This window comes from Protomyces lactucae-debilis (assembly GCF_002105105.1).
Source record: "Protomyces lactucae-debilis strain 12-1054 chromosome Unknown BCR37scaffold_14, whole genome shotgun sequence".
NCBI classification, from domain to species: Eukaryota; Fungi; Ascomycota; class Taphrinomycetes; order Taphrinales; family Protomycetaceae; genus Protomyces; species Protomyces lactucae-debilis.
Window position 1 is genome coordinate 250,188 of NW_024468006.1, and position 22,999 is coordinate 273,186.

At 51.5% G+C, this 22,999-nt stretch overlaps 10 protein-coding genes across 10 annotated transcripts; 5 read left to right on the forward strand and 5 right to left on the reverse strand.

Annotated features, from left to right (window-relative positions):
• Nucleotides 1-374: 374 nt before the first annotated feature.
• On the forward strand, nt 375-2,048 carry BCR37DRAFT_80498 (carbon-nitrogen hydrolase). Its single transcript, XM_040872493.1, has one exon. The coding sequence runs from the start codon at nt 731-733 to the stop codon at nt 1,574-1,576; it is 846 nt and encodes a 281-aa protein (XP_040724100.1). The 5' UTR covers nt 375-730; the 3' UTR covers nt 1,577-2,048.
• BCR37DRAFT_81823 (uncharacterized protein) lies at nt 1,738-3,589 on the forward strand. The gene has a single exon (XM_040872494.1). The coding sequence runs from the start codon at nt 1,899-1,901 to the stop codon at nt 3,339-3,341; it is 1,443 nt and encodes a 480-aa protein (XP_040724101.1). The 5' UTR covers nt 1,738-1,898; the 3' UTR covers nt 3,342-3,589.
• Nucleotides 3,590-3,856: 267 nt separating this feature from the next.
• On the forward strand, nt 3,857-4,786 carry BCR37DRAFT_381394 (uncharacterized protein). Its single transcript, XM_040869687.1, has one exon. It carries the CDS (start codon nt 3,877-3,879, stop codon nt 4,669-4,671), a length of 795 nt encoding a protein of 264 aa, XP_040724102.1. The 5' UTR covers nt 3,857-3,876; the 3' UTR covers nt 4,672-4,786.
• Nucleotides 4,770-6,212, reverse strand: BCR37DRAFT_394034 (uncharacterized protein; the record flags this gene model as incomplete). Its single annotated transcript, XM_040871397.1, has 1 exon — nt 4,770-6,212. The coding sequence occupies one exon, from the start codon at nt 6,210-6,212 to the stop codon at nt 4,770-4,772; it is 1,443 nt and encodes a 480-aa protein (XP_040724103.1).
• A 1,894-nt stretch (nt 6,213-8,106) lies between these two features.
• BCR37DRAFT_388345 (uncharacterized protein) lies at nt 8,107-10,621 on the reverse strand (the record flags this gene model as incomplete). Its single annotated transcript, XM_040870612.1, has 2 exons — nt 8,107-10,334; nt 10,513-10,621. 2 exons carry the CDS (start codon nt 10,619-10,621, stop codon nt 8,107-8,109), a joined length of 2,337 nt encoding a protein of 778 aa, XP_040724104.1.
• A 309-nt stretch (nt 10,622-10,930) lies between these two features.
• On the forward strand, nt 10,931-12,880 carry BCR37DRAFT_381399 (uncharacterized protein). Its single transcript, XM_040869688.1, has one exon. The coding sequence runs from the start codon at nt 11,197-11,199 to the stop codon at nt 12,778-12,780; it is 1,584 nt and encodes a 527-aa protein (XP_040724105.1). The 5' UTR covers nt 10,931-11,196; the 3' UTR covers nt 12,781-12,880.
• Nucleotides 12,881-14,778: 1,898 nt separating this feature from the next.
• BCR37DRAFT_394037 (uncharacterized protein) lies at nt 14,779-15,966 on the forward strand (the record flags this gene model as incomplete). Its single annotated transcript, XM_040871398.1, has 1 exon — nt 14,779-15,966. The coding sequence occupies one exon, from the start codon at nt 14,779-14,781 to the stop codon at nt 15,964-15,966; it is 1,188 nt and encodes a 395-aa protein (XP_040724106.1).
• A 122-nt stretch (nt 15,967-16,088) lies between these two features.
• BCR37DRAFT_381402 (major facilitator superfamily domain-containing protein) lies at nt 16,089-18,248 on the reverse strand. Its single transcript, XM_040869689.1, has one exon. It carries the CDS (start codon nt 17,962-17,964, stop codon nt 16,177-16,179), a length of 1,788 nt encoding a protein of 595 aa, XP_040724107.1. The 5' UTR covers nt 17,965-18,248; the 3' UTR covers nt 16,089-16,176.
• Nucleotides 18,249-18,548: 300 nt separating this feature from the next.
• On the reverse strand, nt 18,549-19,252 carry BCR37DRAFT_349461 (mitochondrial genome maintenance protein MGM101; the record flags this gene model as incomplete). Its single annotated transcript, XM_040867928.1, has 2 exons — nt 18,549-18,610; nt 18,649-19,252. The coding sequence occupies 2 exons, from the start codon at nt 19,250-19,252 to the stop codon at nt 18,549-18,551; spliced, it is 666 nt and encodes a 221-aa protein (XP_040724108.1).
• Nucleotides 19,253-19,433: 181 nt separating this feature from the next.
• Nucleotides 19,434-22,825, reverse strand: BCR37DRAFT_349409 (uncharacterized protein; the record flags this gene model as incomplete). Its single annotated transcript, XM_040867925.1, has 2 exons — nt 19,434-22,499; nt 22,541-22,825. 2 exons carry the CDS (start codon nt 22,823-22,825, stop codon nt 19,434-19,436), a joined length of 3,351 nt encoding a protein of 1,116 aa, XP_040724109.1.
• Between the last annotated feature and the right edge of the window lie 174 nt (nt 22,826-22,999).

Below are 22,999 nucleotides of genomic sequence, written 5' to 3' on the forward strand. Positions count from 1 at the left end.
CGATATTATAGTCGAGCATGGTCAGTCTGAATCGCTTTGAACGGCAACTCAAATGGCATATAGCAATCGACGAGTCGTGCTTGTGCTGTATTTTGGATGCATGCCATTCAAGAGTCAGATTCGCTGGCGAAGATGCCAGGACGTTGTCTTTGCGGATGCAGAAAGTATGCCCCTCATATTCAAATTGCCATTCAAACCTGACCTTGCCCGTACTACATAGCGTGACAGGGACGTCTGGTGTCGCAGCATCATTTGAACTTCATTGGCACCATACAAAGATGAGCTGCTGACGTCACCGTAGACAGCTTGGGAGTAGGGATCAGAGACTTCGATCTTGTATGCCGCAGGCTCGTGCCCGTTCGATACAGGCGCTTGAATGCGATGAAGCTGCTATTGCAAGTCAAGGATACTGCCGTGGCACTTTCGGTAGACTGTCTTCAGTGAGCTTGAGACGAGACCAGCACGCACCGTCGGTCATGTGTAGTTGACCCGTGCAGTTGGATATCGCCCAAGACTGCTGTGCGACATTCACCGAGGCCGCAATTCGTCAACATATGCATCGACTGACTCCACACAGACATCGACATTGATGTTGCTCTGAGCTCTAGGCCTCGTGCACTTGTCCAAACACAGAAAGAGCTTGCTTGATCATTCTGCTTCAATTGGGAAACTGCTCGCTGCAAGACAAACTCCCAAGTAGTCGAAGCAACTTGCTAGCTAAGGGCGCGCGATGTACAGTCCTACTATTGCAGTTTGCCAACATATTCCCAGTCCCAACGCATCACTTGAAGAGAATTTCCAAAGCGCTTCAGATCTTGTGCGCCAAGCTAAGTCCCAGGGAGCCGACTTGGCTGTTTTACCTGAGTATTCGCTAGCGCTTCCTGTCAACAGCGAAGACAAAGCTTGGGCTGACCAAGATGGCACCTTCCTGCAGCGATTCCAGGAGCTTGCCAAAGAGCTATCTATCGACTTAGTTCCTGGTACTATCGGTGAGTGGGAGGACGTCAAAGGTGACGGCGAGCTCATCTTGAGCAATAACTGCTACTTCATTGATCGGACCGGCTCAATCCTGTCCATCTACCGCAAGAAGAATCTTTGGCACCCCGAGCGTGCAATCTTTCAAAAGGGCGAAGAAGAACACGCCGTCTTTCACACAGAACGCTATGGCATAGTCGGTCTCCTCGTCTGCTGGGACTGCGCATTTGCGGAAGCGTTCCGGTGCCTGGTCAAACAGGGAGTCCAGACCGTCATTGCGCCTACGTGTTGGATGCTGAGCGATGCAGGGGCAGGCCGCAGGTTCAATCGCAAGAGCGAGCAGATCTTTCTCAATGCGATGTGTACCTTGCGAGCCTTCGAAAACGAGGTTGTATTTGTGTTCTGCAACGTGGGCGGCACAACCGAGGAAGACGGAGTAGGTCTTTCGCAGATCACGGCTCCTTTTCATGGCCAGCTAGTCGCATTCACTGACGCCAAGCGCGGAATCAAGCTCGCTCAAGTCGATTACTCTTGTCTAAGCGTGGCCGAAGACGTTTATAAAATCCGCAAAGACTTGCTGAGTGAGGACTTCCACTACTGAAGGACTTCAGAGCTCAGGAGAAAACCTGAAAACACATTGCAGATCTAGGCCCAAGGGAAATTATGTTTGTCATGCTCATTGACAAACAGCATTGCGCGATGCTACTAAGGGCAGCATTCGCATTCGGACAGCAAGGTATTTGGCATTGCTGATGTGCTGGCTTGTTTGCCCCTGATATTTGGAAAGCATTCAAAAGGCCACATCCTTCTGTTGCCCTTCCTCCCAGGCTACCATCTGTAACAAAGACACCTACAAGGCTATCATCACACTCTTTTACTCCCACACATAAGAGCATTCACGCATACAGTTTCAATCAACAAGTATGTTAGTCAAGGCAAGTTTCATCACCGCCAGCCTCTCCATGGGCGTCCTGGCGCACGCTCACAAGGAAGCACATGGAGCCCAACCCTCTGCCACACCCATTCTCCTCGCCCAGCCCCCTCAGTCAACTACTGAACCTGCCTCACCTGTTGGGACCCCAAACCCGGCACCAAAGCTCACTGATGATGCAGCCAAGAACGCTGCCATCCTTGATGCTCTCAAGACACTCCAGGACAATGGCTACACCATCAGCAAGTCTGATGTCTGCAGCACAGCTCCATCCACTACTGTTTCTTCCAGCACGTCTACCAGTGTCAACGTCAAGGTCAACGTCAAGAACTCCGTCACAATCATCAACGGTATTGCGTTCACCAATGACCAACCTTCTGGCGCTCCTGGCACTGAAGGCACGCCTGTCTCCGATGGCACAGGTACTGGAACGACTGGTCTACCCGGTGGCGGTGGCAACTCCGGCTCCGACTCTGGCTCGAACGGTCAATCTGGCGGTAACTCAGGCTCCGGCTCCGGCTCAGGCTCGACTGGCCCAACTGGTTACGTGGTCACTTCGTCTACGAAATTCGCTGGACAAGTCTCTACCTACGGAAGTACGACTACGACTGTAAATGGCGGCACACCTGGCTCACCTAACGGCACACCTGGCTCACCTGACGGCACACCTGGCTCACCTAGCGGTACACCTGGCTCACCTGACGGCACACCTTCTGCATCTGACTGCTGGTTCTCTCTCTCGGCCGATGGTGTCAGCCTTGAGCCTTCACAAACGACCGACGGCGCACAGGATGTCAAGTTCAAGATCCAAAAGGACAGCCTTGTGGACCAAACAGGAAATGTCTGTGGCGTCCTCAACAACCAGCTTGCTTGCCAATCTGCCGATGCTGCCGCTGCCGCTGGCCTTGTCACGACAACCTTTGCCGTCGACAACAACGTCCTCTCATTCAACGCCAACCCACAATTCTTCGTGTGTGCCGGCGCTACTGACGGCACTATTCCTCCTACTCCCTCCTCGACTCCTGTGCCAGTCGACCAAGTCACTATTCCCGAAACTGGTGCTACTGGTCTCGATGGAGCGAATGCCGCTTCAGAGACTCCAGTCCCTACTCCTCTTGCTGATGCTGCTACGTCTGGTCAGCCTGTCTCATCTCCCATCCCTGTCGCTCAACCCGCCCCTGGAGCCTCAGCTCCTTCCCTCAACCTCTACACGAAGAACATTGACGGCCTTCAGTGCACACCTGTGACATTCAAGGTTATCATGGACGCCTCATGCTCATCTGGATCTACCAACCCAGCCGGTGGAGACCCCAAGCTGTCGGACGGCAGCGTCCTTCCAAAGGCCAACAAGAGTGCCGCCATGCCCGGCAGCACTGTCTCCATGACCTTCGCTGCGGCTATGATCACGGCTGTGGCCATGAGTCTTCTGTTCTAAGTGCCCCGATCAGTTCTCTCTCTCTTCTTATACCCTCCACTTTCGTAATACTTTCGATCATTACCCATTACTCATTCGTCCTCTTTATATTCTCTCTCCATCTGAAGTTGTGACTTGCGGCTGACCGTTGTATCTGACGTCTCCACTCACAAGCAGCACATACATTACAGCTGCCTTGAGCGCGCCCGTCTGGCAGTCTCTTACACAAGACGAACTTTTCACAGTCTCCCTAGCCGGCTTCTTCAAGCCTATTGCGACCGAGGCGCACTTGTTCTAAGCGCAGTAATGATCACTGGATTCATCGCAAGCGTAATCACGTCCGTCGCGGGCTTCCTCTTCCCAATTCTAGCAAGTTTCAAGGCGCTGAAGGCAAACGACGTCTCGCAGCTTACACCATGGCTCATGTACTGGAGTGTGATGGGCTGCTTGCTTTTTGTTGAGCACTGGACTTACCTTTTTCTACAATGGTACGGCAGATGCTCATCGTCTTGACTAATGCTGATTAGACAGGGTCCCGCTTTATAAGGAAGCAAAAATGATTGTCGTACTATGGATGGTGCTTCCTCAGACACAAGGCGCGACGCAGCTCTATCTACACTACTTGCATCCACAACTCGTGCTGCATGAGCGCGATCTGGATAAGCTCATTTTCACACTCCACCAGCAAGCAATGCAGAGCGGCGCAGCACAGTTGCAACGTCTGTACAGGCTCGTACAAGAGATCCTCATTGGGCCTGCTGCAAGGGCACCCGAAAACAGCGCTACACCGACTTCATCCACAGGCCCTGCTGAACAAGATGGTTTCATTGCAAACTTGCTCGCGCGCTTCAGGACAGTGCCAGTGGGAAGTTCTGCAGAGACCATTCCCGCGACGTTATTGGCATTCATTTCTTCTTATTCGCGCAGTGCAACTTCCATGACTCCTTCCTCGGCGGCGGACATAGTGCCGTCACATTTGCAACCGGAAGAGCGCGCCAACTATATTGCGCTACAAAAGCAAAAAGTGAACAATTGGCTACAGCTCTTGGATCAGGCCATGTCGCAGCCTGCACCAAGTTATGTTGACGCTTCAATTCCTACAGCCATTCCGGAAGGGAATGAAAGTCATACAAGCCTGAGCAGCAAGAAAGGTAAGGCTCGGAGCGCGAGTGGACGCCAAACGCCCATGACTGACTCTGATTTTGAAGACATTGGACAAGATGACATTTTGCCCATGCGACGTGCCCCTGGCGCAAAGACGAGTGCTCGAGATACGAGTTCCTTTGGAAATGTCAATACGCGCCAAGGTTGGTTCTGGCGCTCAGGGCGCTCCGCTTCGTCGACCTACTGATGCTCAGTGGTTCATGACTTTTCGTGTGTTTTCGCGCTTGCGCTGGCTTTGAGTATTTGTCCAATTCGCAAGCAATGTCTTTGCTCTTCTAGTTCTAGTCACCTCAATCTTCTCTTCTTGGACCGTGTCATCATTGCGTGTTCTGCTGTTTCATCCTCATCCTCATCCTCCTCAATGTCCTCCTTATCGTTTATCTCCGGCGCAATTCTCCCTTCGTCTGATGAAGGAGAAGTCTGTGATGGACTTGACTTATCCTCCAACAACAGACCAATAGTCGCTTTTGGGTTCTCCTCAGCACATGCCATGACGCCCAGGCGGTGTACAGCTGCTCTCATGACTTCTCCGCCTCCACGTCCGCCAGTAACTTTAGACAGCTGACGCAAGAAAAATGCTACATAGCCTGCCATGCTGTGAGCGGAAGCATCCAAATTAAGCCAAACTAGTCCCGAGAGCTGTTGTAGCTCTGTTGCCGTCATGCGACGGATCTGAGCTTCTTCATGCTTAGATCGGCTATCGAGCAGCAGGAAAAGATCCCCTCCGGGTCGCATGGATGAAGCACAAGGCTTTTCTTGGGCTGCGCCAGACCTTGGAGGTTCCAGGAGACTCTCGGCCACGAAGGGAACTGGGTCGATTCGCCATGTAGCCAACTCTCTCTTGCAGCGGACGAAGCTCTGAATCGAGACTTGTATAAATGAGCGAAGATCTGTTTCCGACGATTCTGCACACCAGGCACCACTGCCGAACGTGATGACTTTGATGTTGCAAAAGACCATGCGTCGTTTAGACCGCCCTGAGACTTCGCCAGAGTCCGTGGATGGCAGCGACGGGTAAGCCAAGAGCAGACCGAGCAAGGACATCACTGCACCAGCCTGTGAATGACCTGATAGCAGTAGATCGTCAAAGCCAGCCAAGAGGGCCTTGGACAAGTATTCGCGCATTTGAGGATGGCTGTAGAGAGTCTTGGCGATCGTCAAGAAGCCGGCATGAACGCTGAGTGAACACGTCTTGCCCTTGGCTATGTGCAAAACCAATTCAGTTGGGGTTGAATGTAAATTAGACAGCCAGTCTTGCTTGCTGTTGGTACCAGGCAACGAGAGCACCACTTGTCCAGTTGATTTGTGAATAGCAACGAATGCTAGCGCTTTCGATGTAGATATGTGGTGCCCTCGTAGCAAATTAATGTGTCTTGGTAAAAGATCTGCTTCCATGATCCAAGGCTCGCTTTCAGCTTGTTGATGCGCAGGAACGTAAGCTGCGAGAACCTCATTTACGCTGTCTGTCCATAGGCGACCCAGTGGTATCGGGCTATACGACACGAACGCAGCAAGAGCCGCGACAGCAATTTCAAACGATTCAGCAGCGGTACATTCATGCTGTTGGCCAATAGACCCTGGCTCTGGGCGTGACCTGGTCAAGACACGAAACAAGTGCACGAAATCGAGTTGTTCTGTGTGGAGTTCATTTTTGATACGCTGGATAGCAGCAAAGACAGACTGTGCCGAGTTGATGACCGATGTGACTAGATCAATAGCACGATTCATCTATCATAGCGAGCTGAGCAATTCATGCGTGTCAAGCAACGAGCTGGGGCAGTCTTGGAAGTGGCCGTGACGGGTGGCCCTCTGGCGACAAGAATATTCAGATGAGCGGCAGCGGTAAAATGTCGTCTGACTCCAGCTCGGCGACTAACGTGTGCAAGCCTACAAGTAGTTGCGCTTGAAATGACACGACGACGCGAGTTTCAGCAGAGCGTCCTGGACGGCGACAAATAGCACAAGGAAGACCAATAATTCAGGACGGCTCGCGAAGGAATGCAGATAAGGTCAAGGATGCGGTTGCTCAGAGGGCCTTACAGTTAAGTTACAAGGATACAAGTAGGCAAATCTAGCTCTCGAGAAGAGAGAAGCGATCCAGTGCGAGGTTGGCTTTGAGAGCCTTGTTTAAAGATGTGGTAGTGAAATCGTCAATGTCGTGATAATGGACCAGCCAATAAGTTTGTAAAGATGCGCCAGCGCAGTCAGTTCTGTACATGTGTGCCAGCCCGGATCATGATCTTGACGGCTTGCTGTGGTGAAGCGGCATATCTTGTTCACTGGAAAGACTGCTTGACCTGGAGCTTAATGAGTTGATACTTCCAGACTTGCTACGCAGTGCTTCGTAAGAGAATGGCCGGACTGGCTTCGCTGGTCGGACTTGCTGCTGCGATCCAGTGGCTTCCTCTGAAGAGGTGCGCTGATTGTACACTGCGAACGTTTGTTCAAACGGATTGATCTCATTCTGGTGCTTGTTCTTGTTAGCAAGCCATCCCTGAACGGCTGACATTGGGATACATACAGAATGGACAGTTCTTCCTGCTGGTCTTGACATGGCGAATATGGAATGGGACGAAAGTGTCAAGCGCTCAATGAAGTGGTGGTCTTATGCGAAGATGGTGCAGGTCGGGTAGCTTACATATCAGCGACACGGATGCACGGGCCCACCGATCTTCGCCTGAAACACTTGGGCGTCATGGGCGGTGCGGGCCCACGGGGAAAGGGCGACCCGGGCAAATGTGGTAATTTGATGTTTGCTGCGGAAGATTCGTATTTCCAAGGCAACATTCACTGATCCACATTCTCCGGGCTCAGGCTCGCTCTCTTCCAAAGATCGACACGACACCCTAAATATGCGTATGGACATAGAAAGACCGAGAGAATGCTCTAAACCCTAGTTTGAAGGCCTACCTGGCGTAGTCAATGCGATAGCACATCATAGCAGTAGCTTTTATCGGAGCCCGTTCTTCTTGCATGCCAAGACGATTCAGGGGCTATGAAATGAGTATAAGAAGAGCATGATCTCTGACGAAATTACTACTGTCGTAGACTGCTCGCTACGTTTCCTGGCGAAGAGCTACCACACATGGTCCATCTGTTTGCAGAGTACCTTGTCAGGGGTGTGCTCGCGAAAACAACCCGCACTGTTGCGAGATCAGCACACAGGGAACAGGCCCAACATGGGCTCTCGGACAGACTTATTCACGACTCGCAACTCGCCGTCGGGACGTCAGTTAGGCTTTTGCAGCTGCGATATCAATGTTGCATCCCTGGATACCTTGCAAAGTGCCACAGTTGCCAGGTATGCTCGCCGTACGCATTGTGCAGCAAGCTATTTTTGCAATAGAACTACTCAATGGCAACGGCGCTTCGTCTAATCAACTGGCCAGTGGCCAGCCACACATGTGGTGATCGACAAAAAACGATAAGCTCGCATGGAACGATCTGAATATGGAAAGATATCTTGAACGGGTTGCTCATAACTTGCTATGGTAGTCACAGGCTCCGGCACTTCTTTGTATAACCAGGCAAGCTGGCAAAAGCTAGGTGTTGCACCAAAATGAGGTACTGACTCGACGAAGCAGAAAAATGCGTCAGCAGTGAATGTACGCTTGAAGATTATTTAGAAGCGATTCGGACCTGGTTGATAGGCCTGAATGTTTGGACTTGGAGCAGGCGTCAGGCCGGTCGTCTTTGGCAAAGGCTTCGTGTCCACAGATCTGACGCTTCCTGCCGGTGTCTTCTTTTCGCCATCCGATGGCTTTGGACTGACACGACTCGAATCTGGTTCTGGTTCTTTGGCCTCGTCAGTGACGTCTTGCTGGGGAGCACTGTCTGCTGCCAGCACAATATCCACCACACCAGTCTCACTCCTATTGGTCATCGCCTCGATCAAGCCAGTCGAGTCGCTTGGCGTTGATGCATTGCACTGGCGAATAGTCGTCTGAACGAGTGGACTTCCCAGCTTGCCTGTATCTTCCTCCTGCTTCGTCGCTCCAGACACGCGCTTGATTGATGCAGATGAAAAACTGCGAAGACTTGCATCCTGCTTCTTCATAATCTTCTTCGTCACCCACTGCGTTTCGCCATGATCCTCAGTGTCAACTGCGAGGGAAAGCCTTGACCTTGGTTGAGCAGCTGTTGCACTGACTGGCCGTGGCGGACTGATTGGCAGCATGCTGATGCGTCTCGACGAATCACCATGAGCGGTTTGAGGCTTGGATGTTTGTTGTCGCAAGTGCTGAAACGAGAGAAATCCATCAAGAGTAGTCGTGCTTGCACTGGCGTCAGCATGAGCCGAGCGATGATAGGGTAATGGTTCAGTGCCAGAGTCAGGCGATTGAACGACTTTTCGCCCGAAGATGCTTTGACGACGTTCCTTCTTCATTCGACCACTGGGTCTGGTAAAGAGTCGGTAGAGCTTGAGACCTCCGGGGAACTTACTCAGTCGCTTTCGATGCTTGCTACTGGGAGATGCTTGCCTGTTCTGCACAGATGTAGGCGACTGTTGGCCATCTGCATGCTCTTCTACTTGACGCGACTGCGGGGCAAATTTGGGCAGATCTCGTTGGGAGAAGCTTGGCGTTGGCACCAATGGCGGAGGGTGCTGACTCTGTCGGCGCTTGTCTGGTGATGTAGCTGGCATCGAAGGTACTTTGGCGAGGTCAAGAGACTCGCTGCTGTTTTGAACGTAACTCATAGCACTCATACTCATGTGTTTCTTGGCCAGTGATTTAGTGACGGATGGAATCGGCAAAGAGGCTCGCGAAGCATTGGCTGAACCTGAGAACTGGATGTCGGGGACCATTTCTTGCATCTGCTTCAACCCATCCAACTGACCAGACTCCGAGGCATCCTCTTCTGCCTCAGGCAAAACATCCGAGTCCAGACGCGATGCGCGCATCTTGGCACGTCGCCGTGCACTGCGAGTCGTGGACGTATCGCCGTCGACTTGATTGATGGACGCGCTGGCTGAGTGAACAGCAGGTGCATTCGATTCATGTTCCACAGTCAGGTCCGGTCCAGGCCTAACGACTGGCTCAAAGGTAGACATGGTCGATTCGCCGTCCCTTGCAACAGAGTCATCGCTGGCGATCCGTTCCAAATGGCCAACGATGGAACTTCGCCATCGAGTGATGGGCAAGTCCTGAGCCACTTTTCGCTCCTCATTGATGAATTGCTTCAAAGACATGATCCGGTCTGTATCCTTGTCACCACCAAGATCAGCTGGACCAAGCGAGCAGTGTTTGGTTTGTTGTCGCTTGCTTTGCATGCTATCTAGAAAAAGGCTCCATTTTTCCAGCCCGGTCAGGCCATTGGCTGCTCCTGCCTTCTGCATAGCATCTGAGAGATTTGTGTAGAGCCTGGACGCAACAGTAGCACTACTTCGAGTCAGGATCAGGTCCACCTCAGCAAGCCTGGCGGAGAAGAAGTGGAGGTGATCTTGCTTGAGTAGCAAAAGATTTTGTTTGGCCTCTGCAATGACCCCTTTTGCCCTTGATCTTTCCACTCGCTTGTGCTCCAGATCGCACTTGTCCTCCAAGACCCTCTCTGCATTGGCCAAATCGTTGAAATACTTGGACACAAGCTTGTTGGCCGGCTCAAATGCTTTTGCCATGCTACTGGCAAGCTGAATCTGCGATTCTGCAAGAGATTCGAAAGACTCTGATGCATGCACCAGGCACATCACTTGGATTTGCGCACTGCCAAGAGCATTTTGCTTGTAGTCAGTCCGGCTGGCGATGAGGTCTGCATAGACAGCGGTAGCTTCTGCCAGAGCGCGTAAAGCTGTTCCCTGATCTACGGCCAGATCGCGAACGATAGAAAGAGCCAACAGAAACTCTTCTTGAGCTGGAATTGCAGTATGAATCTAGTATTAGCTTGTTGCCAGTAGAAGTTGATAGAGCATGTGACTTGCCTCTCGATGCTGTATCATGACGACGACACGTCAGCGCAAAATGGCCAACAAGGTCTTCCAACTTGTAGTCATACTAGGATGGCGACGTTGGGGTAGGCTTTCGCAACGCACCCCGTCCAGTTGTGTGTTTTCCCCTGAGCATGTCTGCTTGCCATGCATGTGGTTCTCGCAACAAAGCATGCTCGAGTACAGTTCGAGATCGCGGGGGCTCAACGATCATAGTCTAGACTCTGGACACAAGAACAGTCCATGGGTAGCGTGCTTTGTTAGAAGAAACTAATGGCATCGATGTCAAGCATCATGCACAGGGACACTGGCATCGACAATAAGCATTTAATTTGAGCGTTGGCTGCTGTGTTTCATGAACAGAACAAGCTGACTAACACTAGCCTATTCGGCAGCCGGTGATACACAGGCTACACAGGCTCACAGCAGGCCTTTGATGGTAGATCAGCTATGTCGTTGCTGCTGCATTCTTTGCAATTTCCTTTGTTCAGCCTCCTGCCTCCAAAATACACAACAAGCGGGGGGCGCGCGACTCCTCTCCTGGACCTCCCTCGCACGGCCCTGGGCCCATCACTTCTGAGGCTGCTGGATCAGCCAAGAGGCAAAGGAAGAAGAAGCACAGAGACTGATTGCAACACATCTAGCACATCAAAGGAAAAAGCAGGCCTCCTCCAGCTCTCTCATATACCAGCGCATCTGCTCATCACACATTCTCTTAGCGATACGGGCTTGTCTTGAGACACTCGTCCAGTCGTACTCTGCTCTAGCACCTGCAAGACCTCTAACAACATGGTCTGCTGTGGGAGCAGCCAGTGGAAGCGTGAAGAAAAGGTCGACCACCGCTTCGACTTCATCGACATCTGCGACTTTCATACAGGCTCATTCGGCGCGCGCATTGGATACCTGGCGATTTGGTTCGGCATCATACGTTCATTTGCCATTTTGGGACTAGACATCTACACGGCCATTGGTCTGCTCATCCTCAATACAAATGCGCAAGCCGTTGCACAACAGACATTCATTGCGCACGACATAACAAAGTGGATCTTCAGCGGCTGCATCATCCTATCTGTCGTCCTCCTTATCTGGGACTGGATCGTCGCGATACGCATCATTCGCAGTCGCAACATTTCCTTTGCATTCACCAACCTCATCGCGAACAGATGGTACAGCGTCAAGGGCTACGACTACCACTGCTTGTTTCACAAGCTCTCCGCAACGGATCAGAAGTCCGACTCGATGGCATTCTGGGTCTTCTTTAGCTTCATTGGCTGGAAGCGTTTGATTTTGTCTGAAGGACCTAGACAGGCCATCAATGCCATGACGGTCTTTAGCGTCCTGAGCACGCGCAACTTTTCCTTCAAACCAGAAGCTTACGAAAATATCACATACTTCCAGTGGACTGTGTTGGGCTTCATGGCCCTCTCACTCATCATCTGGCTCTTCTCCTTTGTGCGCTTCTGCTTGGCTGCACTGCTCTTCTTTCCCATTCTATGCCATATTCGTGGCGGCCTGACGGAGTTTGTGGTCAGACGGATCGACAAACGCATTGAGCGTATCATGGAGAAGGCACGCAGGAAGAGACTCGATCGCTATGCACGGACGCGTGCTGAAGAGAATGGCAGCATACGCTCCGGTAAGGTGGGCAACAAGAAGGATCTGGCACGCTCCAAGTCACTACTGAGAGAAAAGCCAACATTGCCTCAACTCATGAATGATATGGAGAAGGGACCTCAAACACCATTGCCAGTTGCTATGTCACGCTCGACGAGCGAGAGTGGCAGTCTTGCAAGTAGCGCTTCGTCTACCAAGAAGGACGCTTATAGGCCCTCACCACCTCCACTTGTCAGAGACGACTCTTTACCAATGTACAGACCACAACAAAGCGGAGGCCCTGGCGACGCATATCCCATGCGTCCCATGGACCATGCACAACCTCGCTTTGCACCAGCGCACGCGTATGCACAACCGCAAAACACACACCCGGCATTCCGTGGACCACCGCCAGGTGCACGACCTGGCAACATGCGAGCACCAACATATCATCGTCAAGCAAGCTATGAAGCGCCTTTGGCGGCGATCACGAGTCCTGCGTTGCAACATGAGCCAAGACAGCAACAATCTTGGCAGAGTCGTTCTCAGCCGCAATTGAGACAGGCTTCATTGCAGCAACAGCAACAGCAGCCACGCATGCCTGCTGGACCATATCCAGTCATGTCACGAAGCGCATCACATCCTGCATTGAGGGATGATGCAGGTTTCCCTGGACAGACGAGACGACCGAGTTATGGCAGTCGCCCGATGCCATCTCAACAGCCGATGCAAGGACGAGGACCTTACCCACCGCTTGGCAATGCACGGCCGCATTACTAGCATGTTATGAGAACCGTCGTTATCTCTATCTCATTTATATCATCATAAATATCTAGCGACAGTTTTGTTTATCCTTCCATCAGGCAAAATCATTCATACACGGTTCATGTGCGTGAATTTAGATCTTCTTTCCAGGGACTCTGCTTGATTCCACCCCGGCGATCGATCATGGTGTACCTTATTCTGAACACTCGATGAAGCCCACGGAGCACCCATAGCGGCTACAACTGCTGTACAGCCAGGCAAGTGTGAAGATGCTGAATTAACAGCCTGCCCGATTAAGCATGCACACAAACAACGTTTAGAAAAAAAAGCTCTTAAATGTAGCATGACGTCGACATCCCATGAGCGATCTTCTGCGCGTGTCAAAATTGATCCGCCGCTGTTGTTGCCCGTGAGTATGGCACCACGGTGGTAGACTAGTAGGGCCCGAAATACACTTGCAGGCTTGACTGTGTCGAAGCTCGCTGTTCTGCACACACGGAACTGTCGTCATAAGTCGTAGAGAAAAGCTGCCCTACAAACACAGCCGGAGCCTCAAGTAAGTCCACTCATCATCGGGCTGTATACACAGTGGAGGAAAGTGAACATCAAAGGCCGTCGACGTCTACAAGATGGTCAGCGCGTCGTTGTCGAGCTCAGGAGCAGCCTGACCATGGATCGATCCTTGGCTGCCGAAATTGCAATCTGCCAGACAATTTTCGCGTGAGACACGCTTCCCGCGACCGTTGAACTGGAATTCACGACGACTCGCGAGCGCCTGGACTCGTCCCTTGCTCAAGCTCGTGAATGGTCAATCTGTGTGCATGTTCCATGTTACCTGAACACAGACGTATCTCAACAGCTTCACTTCTTCACAATGCTAGGTACCTGCAGACTACATGTAGATGGGCGCGTGATCCCGGGCGGCGCCGGCGAGAAGTTTGGCGGACCAATTTCGAGATGGGCCGTTGAAAAGTCTCACTCTTGCTGAGTCAATTGATGCTCGAATGGTTGCGCTCGCTGGTGACTCAGGCGCTGTATATATGAACTCCGTTGGCACTCTATACAGACTATACCAACGGCTCGACCGGAGTAGCGGACTCAAGTCAGTCAACGCCTAGTCAACGCATGCGCGCGAGACACCCTCAAGCAATTGACTGCCGTGTCGACCACTCACGAGCGCTACCAGGACGACTCTCACTTCCTGTGAGACTTACAAGATTGCATCTCTTCTTACAAGAGCAATAAATGTCAATCATACATCACATGTCGCGTACGTCTAGATTCAGCATCGTAGCGAAGCACAGACATCCCTTTTAGCCAAGGAGTACATGCTAGACTGCGATAGTCGCCCATAAGTACATCAAGGAGAGTCGTACTGACTCGTACTCCATTGGACTCGCTTTGCTCGCAGTTCGCCCTTGCTGGAGCGTCCGAGGCAGGGGTCCAAGGAAGTCTACCAGATTGTCCTTGGCGCAACCTTTGGCAGCGCGCGGCGGAAAAGTCAAAGGAGAAAAGAAAGTCCACCAAATACGAGATTGGCCAATGAAAAGCACGAGCGGGCGTTACACTTCATTTCGTACCTGAGACGTGCAGGACCAGTAGGCGGGGCAGAGTTTTCCCTTGCGCGCGTTGCAAGCAAGCGGTAAGCCGGCGTCACCGGGCTGAAACCATCGTTTGCCGTATCAGCCTTCATGTGATCGTTCTTCTCAAAGTCCGCCTAGATACAAAGTCCTCCGCATCGCCTCAAGAGCTGCGGAACCATATCACAACCATTCCGTATACCTGCTTGCTGGACGTACATACATCGACGAAACAGTGTGGTTGGTCTAAACCGAGAACTAGCGTGGTCAATTCTCAAGTCTCGCAATGACCGTTATCGATAGACTGCGAAACAAGCGACAGGCAAGCACTTTGCCCAGGTATTCTGGCTTTTGTCTTGTGCAACAATCACCGACAGAATCGTTCGTTGATCCCAAACGTACAGTGCGGAGACTTCGAAAATGTACTTCGACAATGCTGCAAACGCAAGAGTACTGCAATGCGATCGAAATGCCCATCAGACTATGCGAACCCACGACGATTGATGCCATTACTCGCATTATCAGCATTGTGAGCGATCCAGAGGCACCATGGAATAGTCAGGGGTCCAAGATGCGCCCAGCACATTTGATTGATCTTTTTGGCAAGTTCTACACTAGTCTGAATCAGCTTCAACATGTAGTCAAGTCATTGGAGAACAGATCTCGCCAGGCTGCCAAGAGCATGCAAGATAAAGTTATTCAGAGCTGCAAGTGCGTTTTGCAGGCGCTGACAGAGGTGGCGAATGTTGTGTTCACATTGCCCGCAGCACGTCGCAGCTTCGATGATTTTTCTGATGACGAAGACGAGGAACTTGATGTGGCCTCATTGACAAGCCTCTCGACGCCGTCATTGACTGATGACGATCTCGAGCTTGCAACACTTCATTCTGCAGAGTCAAGAAGTCTCTCCCTGACAGAGTCTCACTTTTATATACGGCGCAGCTCGGAGGCGACACGGACTGATGGAGAGTTTGCCACGATTCAAGCAGCAATCCAATGTACTTGTAAGCCTGCTTGCACGACGAAGTGCAATCAGAAGACTATCGAGTCCTTGGACAGCGAATGGGCTCTTGCCTTTCTCGACATTCAGAACCAGGAGATTCGCACATTACGATCCGAGTCCTGGGCAACTATCTCAGATGCCGAGTCGTTCAGTAGCGCATCCGTTGATGGAAGCCAGTCAGGTGAATCGAGCGACCAGCATGAATCCGAGGGCGAAGACGAATTCAACGAAGGCCTCGCTTACCTCTCATCCATTTCACAAGTAACGCGTGCGCGCACCGTCAGCATCACAAAAATCCGTGCAAAACCACTTATCCTGCAGTCTCGCTCACTTTCTCCGACTTGTCCGCGCTTTACACGGCGTCCAACCGAACCTGTCTCGCCAACGAGCATCGACTCGGCCGCCACTGATGTGAGTGACGACGGGCAGTACGTGCACTTCCTCGACAACAAGCCAGCGCCGAATGAGCTCGAGCTGCTCTGGGGAAACGATGACGGACTATACAATATTCTTCACGTACCCAGGACGCTGTGCAGTGCCAAGCGAGCTGAACACGAGCGCAACTTTGGCAAGACAGAAGAAATGCTAGTCTTTGACCGTCTGGCTCTTCAGAGCTAAGTTCGTAGATGATTTGTATACTTGTATCACCTACACGCATCTTTGTAATCCATGGCAATCGCAGACCACGTCTTCGTGTAGTCCCTCTTTAATTCAGATGTCACCAATTTCTTATTCTTGCAGCCATGAATTGGATGCTGATGTAGATTAAGTATATCTGAGAATGCTAGGCTGCTAAATGCTATGAAATGTTGTGCTAATCGTGAATCTTCAGTTGCGACCGTCCTTCTCATCATTGGCATTTCTGTTCTTGCGCTGAATAAAATAATCGTCAGCGAGGGACCATGATGTGACAAGAAAGCCAAAGGCAGCAAAAGCAAGGCCAAAAGCTTCCTGCTTGCCAGTACTTGGGGCCCAAGACGCAATGCCACCTGCTACATTGATGAGAGCAACGCCGACAGTATTGACGACGAGTCTGAGAGCGTGATCGTCGATGCGTAGACCATAAAGCTTTGCAGCCAGAACATTGCTCGTGCCAACCCCTGAAGCGGCCAGGAACAGTGAAAGGTAGCCAAGCACCTTGAAGCCTGTGCTCAGGTCTTTGTCACTCGCTGAAGAAGTGCGCTCAAGATTTGGCGATGTAACGCTCGCTGTGGCTGTTTGCCGGCCAAGCTGAAGCATGACAATGTAGTAGATTAAGAATCCGACTGCTTGCAATGCAAAAATACACATCAGCAACCATGCTCGTGCTTGATCAGTTCCAGGCGCGAGCTTGAGGGAGACGAGCAGGACTGCCAACGCACCAATGTAGGGAAATACAGTCATGAGATTAGCGTGAGGCGAGCTGAAGCCGAGCTTCTCGATGAATTGTGGCAAATAGAGAAGAATGAGAGCAGTCGTCAAGCCAAGAGAGATATCAGCCAGCATCCACGAACGACCCGGAACGCTTCGAATGAGACACTTGAGTTGCCGCAAGTCGAAGCCTTCGTCGATAAATTGCAATGTCGTCGTCCGTTGAAGTGGCGACTCGAGACCAAGTTCCGCGTCCAACTCCTTTGATTCCTCTTGAGCATCTGCTAGAGCACGATGCCACGAGGCGTTTGCCCAGTCGCTGGGAAGCCAAAACCAGGCAGCAATGCCACAGAAAACCGTCAGTAAGCCCTCGCCAAGGTAGAAAGCCTGCCAGTTGTCAATCATGGCTCCTCGTATGTGGATCATGGCATATGCATAGAGTGCCCCGAGACCAGAAGCTCCTGCTGGTGCGAGAAAGAAGAGAAGCATGCGTGGTGCCAGTTGTGCAGCGGTATAGAATTGGAGCAGGTAGGTGGCCATCATTGCATTGAAGCCAGCCTCGAATAGACCTTGCAAGAAACGGATAGCCGTGATCCACAACCAAGCATAATTGAACTGCGAGCTCGAGGCAATGAGGGACGTTACTGTGCCCATCATGATGGTCAATGTCGTGAGAATGGCAAGTAGACGTTTGCCTTGGGCTCTGACATAAATGACGACGACAACCGTGCCAATGATGAAGCCCAAATAGCAGGCAATCAACAAAATAGACCATTGTGTGCTTGATATTCCGAGACTTATGTCCATCTTCATGGTCTTGGCATGTGAGACATTCTTGTCGAAGCCATGCAGCAAAGCTATGACAAAGAGAGGAGCGAGCAACAGCCTGTCGCAGTGTCGTAGGTGGCGTTCGTCGTCTGCAGCATCATGCGCAGCTCTCTTTGCTTTGCTCACTTCATCTTCAGCGATGCTGGTTGATGAGGATTGAAGAGGTGGCAAAGTTACTGGCTGCGGCGCAGAGGAACTCGACTCTGCAGTTTGGGGTCTAGACTCATTCGCTGTCAAGACCGATCCACGTATTGAGTCCAGGACAGCAGAGAGTTGTGTCGTGTGTACGCGTTGACGAGGAGAGACCCGTGGTTCTTGAGCTTCGTGCAACGTCGCGTTTCGACATTCTTCGAGCGTTTCTATGGGATAGTCATTCCCATTTGCGATATTCACAGATTGACCACTGCGAAAAGTAGGCACTTGCCTAAGCCTTTCCATTGGAAAGTGATACTCAAGCTTGACGAGGCGAGGGCGCGACACGGATCGAGCAGGTGGCGCAATGTACTTTGTTCAGCTTTACGCTGGGCAGGGCAGACGTTATGCCGCTGTAACAACGCTGGCAACAGATACAGCAAGACCAGAAGATGTCAAATATGCTAGCTTGAAACGAGATGCGTTCCTTCGAAGCTCATTTGTAGCAGATACGCTTTGTTTGTGGTGAGAAGTCGAAAAAGATTGCCAGGAACCAAACCCGCGTTTTCCGCCAGGTCGCAACGAGCAGCATGACGCACGCAGGACGAGATAGACGATATCACAATGTGAAGATGATAAGCCAACCCGTCTGGTACCATGGCGGAGAGTGCCTGCAAAGCATAAATACATATATAGCTCAGTCAAATGGTCCGGCCTCAATTCTAATAGATAATAATTCTACACGTACGGAGGAGGAGGGAGCTGCAGGTCGCAGAGACGGCTTGACCGCCTGACCCAAATGTGACATGTTCGAGAGTTTTGCAGCAGTACGCTGCCACGAGGAGAAGGCGATAAGGACGTAACATCGCGCGAGGTCTAAGTACCGAAGTCTACGAGCTAGTGAATGTGCTCAGCTTGTATGGATACTCCCACGATCCGTCTTTGCGTCGCCCTATCGTTAGCAAGTGTTTCCATGTGGCGATAACGTACAGAGCTTTCTCTTCTTTTTGGACACGACGTGTTCGACAAATTGCTCAACACAGTGCTCCTTTTTGAACTTGCGGATGAAGCCAGGGTCCCAGAGCTCAGAGGCAATGCCGAGATCTTTGCAGCATCGCATCAGAGCGTTTGACTTGCAGCCTTCTGTAGCTGTAGCAATGCCCTCTGGATTGAAAAACTCTTGCTCACCACGAGCGACGGAAACGAGGCGACCGTGGCAGATGAGAGCATATTCACGACTGACGATGCGCTCGCCGACCAGTGTCTCTCCCCTTGGGGCAAGACCCCAGCCACCAGGTCCAAAGGCTCGGTTGAGGATGCGGCGATATCTGATCTCTGGTAGATAGAGAATACCATCAGGCTTGATTTCTACATCGTCCTTCGGCAGGTCGGCCATGAGGATTTCGCTCGTCTCTTTGCTGAATGGTTCAGCGGATAGCCCATGAAAGGAGCGCGACCAGTCAATGGCTGTGCCAGGCACTTCTCCAGGGATGCCGCTGGCGCTGTTGATGTCGCCGACAGCGGAGTCTTGCAACGAGCGGTCTGATCCATTAGGACCCTCGTCCGCAGCAGTCGTCGCAAGTCGTGCATGCATGGCCACAGCAGGCCTTAGAACAGCTCTGCATCCCAGCGCCGAGCGATACGCTAGACGAACAGGGCGCATCATGAGAGGTGGTTAAAGTGTAGATTCGCCATGTTCACAATCGAAGTTGCCACCACGTGCCGGATGCTTTTGCTACGTCTTTGCCTAAAATCACTTTTGGGGATGCACACTTCTACTTCTTCGTAGCAGCCTCGATGATGAGCTCACGCGCCCGCTCTACTCCTTGGCGGCTGCCCTTGATGACAATCACCTCATCGCCTGGATTCCTCGGCACGTCCACTTTGGTGCCAGTCTCCTCCCGAATGGCATTTATTGTCCGACCACCCTGCCCAATAATGAAACGATGTTGCGCGCTCGGGACAGTCAGGTAGCCAGTACATGTTTGCTTACTCGCTTGCTGAACCGCATTCGCCAGTGCCTTCTTCGCCTTGGCAATTTGCTCTTTCTCACCCTTCAGCACCCAAGGAATCTCACCAGTCTCGTCACTAGTTGATTCAACAATGCTGAATGCAAAATCTGTTTCCTCAGATGCGTCGTCAATACGTGCAGTGCCATTGGTTTTGGCAGACTGTGAAGGTGCGTTGGACTTGGGTAGCGCTTGACCAGCATGATCTACTTGCACCTTGTACTGCGTTCGTAGTTGCCGGATGAAAGCACCACCATCCGCGACGAGACGGTGCACAGACCGAGGCACTTGAACAGTCTCCTGATCAGGTACTTTGACAAGCAGCATAATTTCTTCCGCAGCTTTGGTGACATTTTCCTCAGCACCAATGATCTTGATGGGCACTTCAGCGCCCTGGTTCGGGTCAGCGCGAGGAATATCGATCGTGACAGAGTGTTTCGTCTCAATCTCACTCTTCTTGCTTCCACCACGTCCAATCACCATACGCACAGAGTCGCTCGGTACTTGAACAATTTGAGAATGTTGGCTATCGGCACTTCCAACAGCCTTCTCAATCAATTTGGCAATCTTGTCAATCACCTTTTGAGGGCCCTTCAACGTAATCTCGTCCGACGCAGCATCTTCTGGACGTGGGAATCGCACCATACGTGCACGCAGACTTGCGTCGTCTGGACCACCAGCCTTGACGACGAGGTCTCGTATGTTGTTGCCACCTGCGCCAATGAGATTGCGATGATGCGCTTGGTCAACTTTGATTACTTTGGTGACTGTATTTTCGACCTCAGTGTCAATCTTGAGCAGCGCCTCCTTGACTTCCTCACAGGATGCCTTTCTGCCCGTAACGGTAATTTTGACCTTGCCGCCCTCAGATTCATTCTTGTCAATGTCGATCCGCGTGTTGGTCTCGTCCTTGAGCTCATTGATGGCATTTCCGCCCTTACCGACAATCTGAGGGATAGAACGTTGCAGGACCTCAAAGGTCAGAACGTGGGAGTGCTCGTGCTCAAACTCGTACAACTCCATAATTTCATTCTTTGCTGCAGTCGCACCTTTCTTGCCGCCCTTGACCAATACTTCATTCTTGCCAGGCCTGTCACTTGAATCTTTGCCATTCTCAGCATCGTCACTGCGAGGAAAGAGGATATGTACTTGGTACTTGTCTTCGAGACGCTTGACGAACTTGCCTCCAGAACCAATAATCTGACCATGGAACGCAGAAGGGATTTTGAGCGTGAAGGACGTCTCATCTGCGAGTCTGTCGCCCAGCATAGTGATGCGCGACTTGGCCTCTTCAGCATTACGCTGAGAGCCCTGGATCGTAATTTTACCTTCTTCTCCGACGTCAATTTTGACGCCCAATTCTTCGCGAATCTTGGAGATGTTGGCACCACCTTTACCAATGAGTTGTGGAGTGAATTGAGCAGGGTAGTCAAAGTCGAGCTTGAACGCATTCGCCACTTCCTCATTCTTGGCCTCTTCCACAACTTCGCGGATCGCCTTGGCAACGCGCTCAACTTCTTTTTGAGGACCCTTGACGGTGATGGCATCCTGGCTCGGCTCGCCGAAAAGAACACGCACTTGTGCTTCTGATCCACCGGTGATGGCATTCAGAGTTGTACCGTTCCTGCCAGACACTGTCGCATGATCCTTGGCCGGAAGTTCAATCACTTCAGTGGCGATACTGCCTGCTTCCGCAGCCAAGCTTTCAAGCGCCTTCTTCACATCTGCCAGCACTGTTGAAACTGCATTGACATCATTACCTTCATAGACAATCACGACGTTCTCGTCATCATCGTCAGATTGTGGGAAGATGACCTCGACGTTGTGTTGCTTTCGCAAAGTTTGAACGTTACGGGCCTTGGGGCCTTGGACGTGCTTGTGAAGCAAAGGCTCAAGCACATGCCGCGCGAATTTTGCAGGGACAAGACTATTGACAAGCGCAATCACTGCAGTCCTGGCAGACTTGACTTTACCCTCGCTTTCGCCAGAAATGTCAATGGTCACTTTGGAAGCGGCTTGTAATTCCTTGCCAGTCGGCACACTAATTTTGACAGCGTGATCTTTTCCAAGCTGTGTCAACTTGCCAGATTTGCGCAAGTACTTGGCAACATCGATGGCATGCTGCAGTTGATTACTCGCCTTGGCATGCGCTTTGCTAATTTCTAGCGAATCAATCGCCAGACTGTTTGCTTGCTTCATAACCAATTCTACAGCACGACCAAAGTTGTTTGCTGGCCCGCGGATGGTGATTTGGTCAGAGTTCTTTGAGGCTGCTGGAATGACAATGACGCATCCACATTGCTCAAAGATGTCTGCTACTGCTGGCTGAATGACTGCATGTTGCTGACGCTTGATGGGCAATGCAGTAGCAATGGTTGTTCGCTGTAGCTCATCACACAAATCTTCAATTTTAGTCTTGGTCTCTGCAACCAGCGACTTTTCTCCAGAAATAGTTATGATGCCCTTGTCGTCGCCTTGGGAAGGGACCTTGACTTTGAGATCCTGTTCACCCTCCCATGACTTGGCACGCGCGGCGATGAATGCGTAAAAGTCAGGCGAGACGGTGTTCATCTTGACGGTGGTAGAAGAAGTACGTTCAGCCACAATAGCTTCAATTTCCTTCTTGGCTTGATTCGCACCATCAAAGTCGCCTTCAATGATCAACTCAACGAGCTCTTCAGGGTCAGCCTCGCTGTCGTTGGTTTGTGAATCTTCGCGTTTCGGGAGCTGCACACGAGCTCCGGTCTTGTCGGTGATGGCCTTGAGCGTTCGGCCTTTCAAGCCAATGATGTATGGACGGACCATGCTGGGAACTTGGAGCTTGAGTGTTACCTGGTCATTAGTCTGAGGTCTGCGAGCATGGAACGACTTACCTTCTTGCCCAATTCCTTGAGCAAACTACGACGTGCATTGGCTACAGCCTCTGCTTTGCCCTTGATGAGAAAAACAGTCGTACCAGTTCGTTGGGCAGTGGATGTTTGGATGGTTGTGGAAGTCCGGCTCTGTACCTGCTTGACAACATCGCTGATGGCATTCTTGGCACCGAGGGCTTTACGTGATTCCTGCTGGGAGGCTTCCAATTTGACCGTTTCAGTGACAGTGTCAACGTTGAGACCCGTAGACCTGGCAATAGGAGCAATGGGCTTCGTCTTTGTCATGTTCCCCCATAGACTACCAGTCTTGCTGGCATTGGTGGAACCGCCAAGCGAGGGGAAGGCAGCTTCGTCGGAGAGATCTACTTTTGCGGGCTGAGACTTTTTGGCAGGTTGAGAAATCGATGGCCCTTCATCGTCCGTGAGAGCACTGAAGACAGACTCGTTATCGTCGTCACC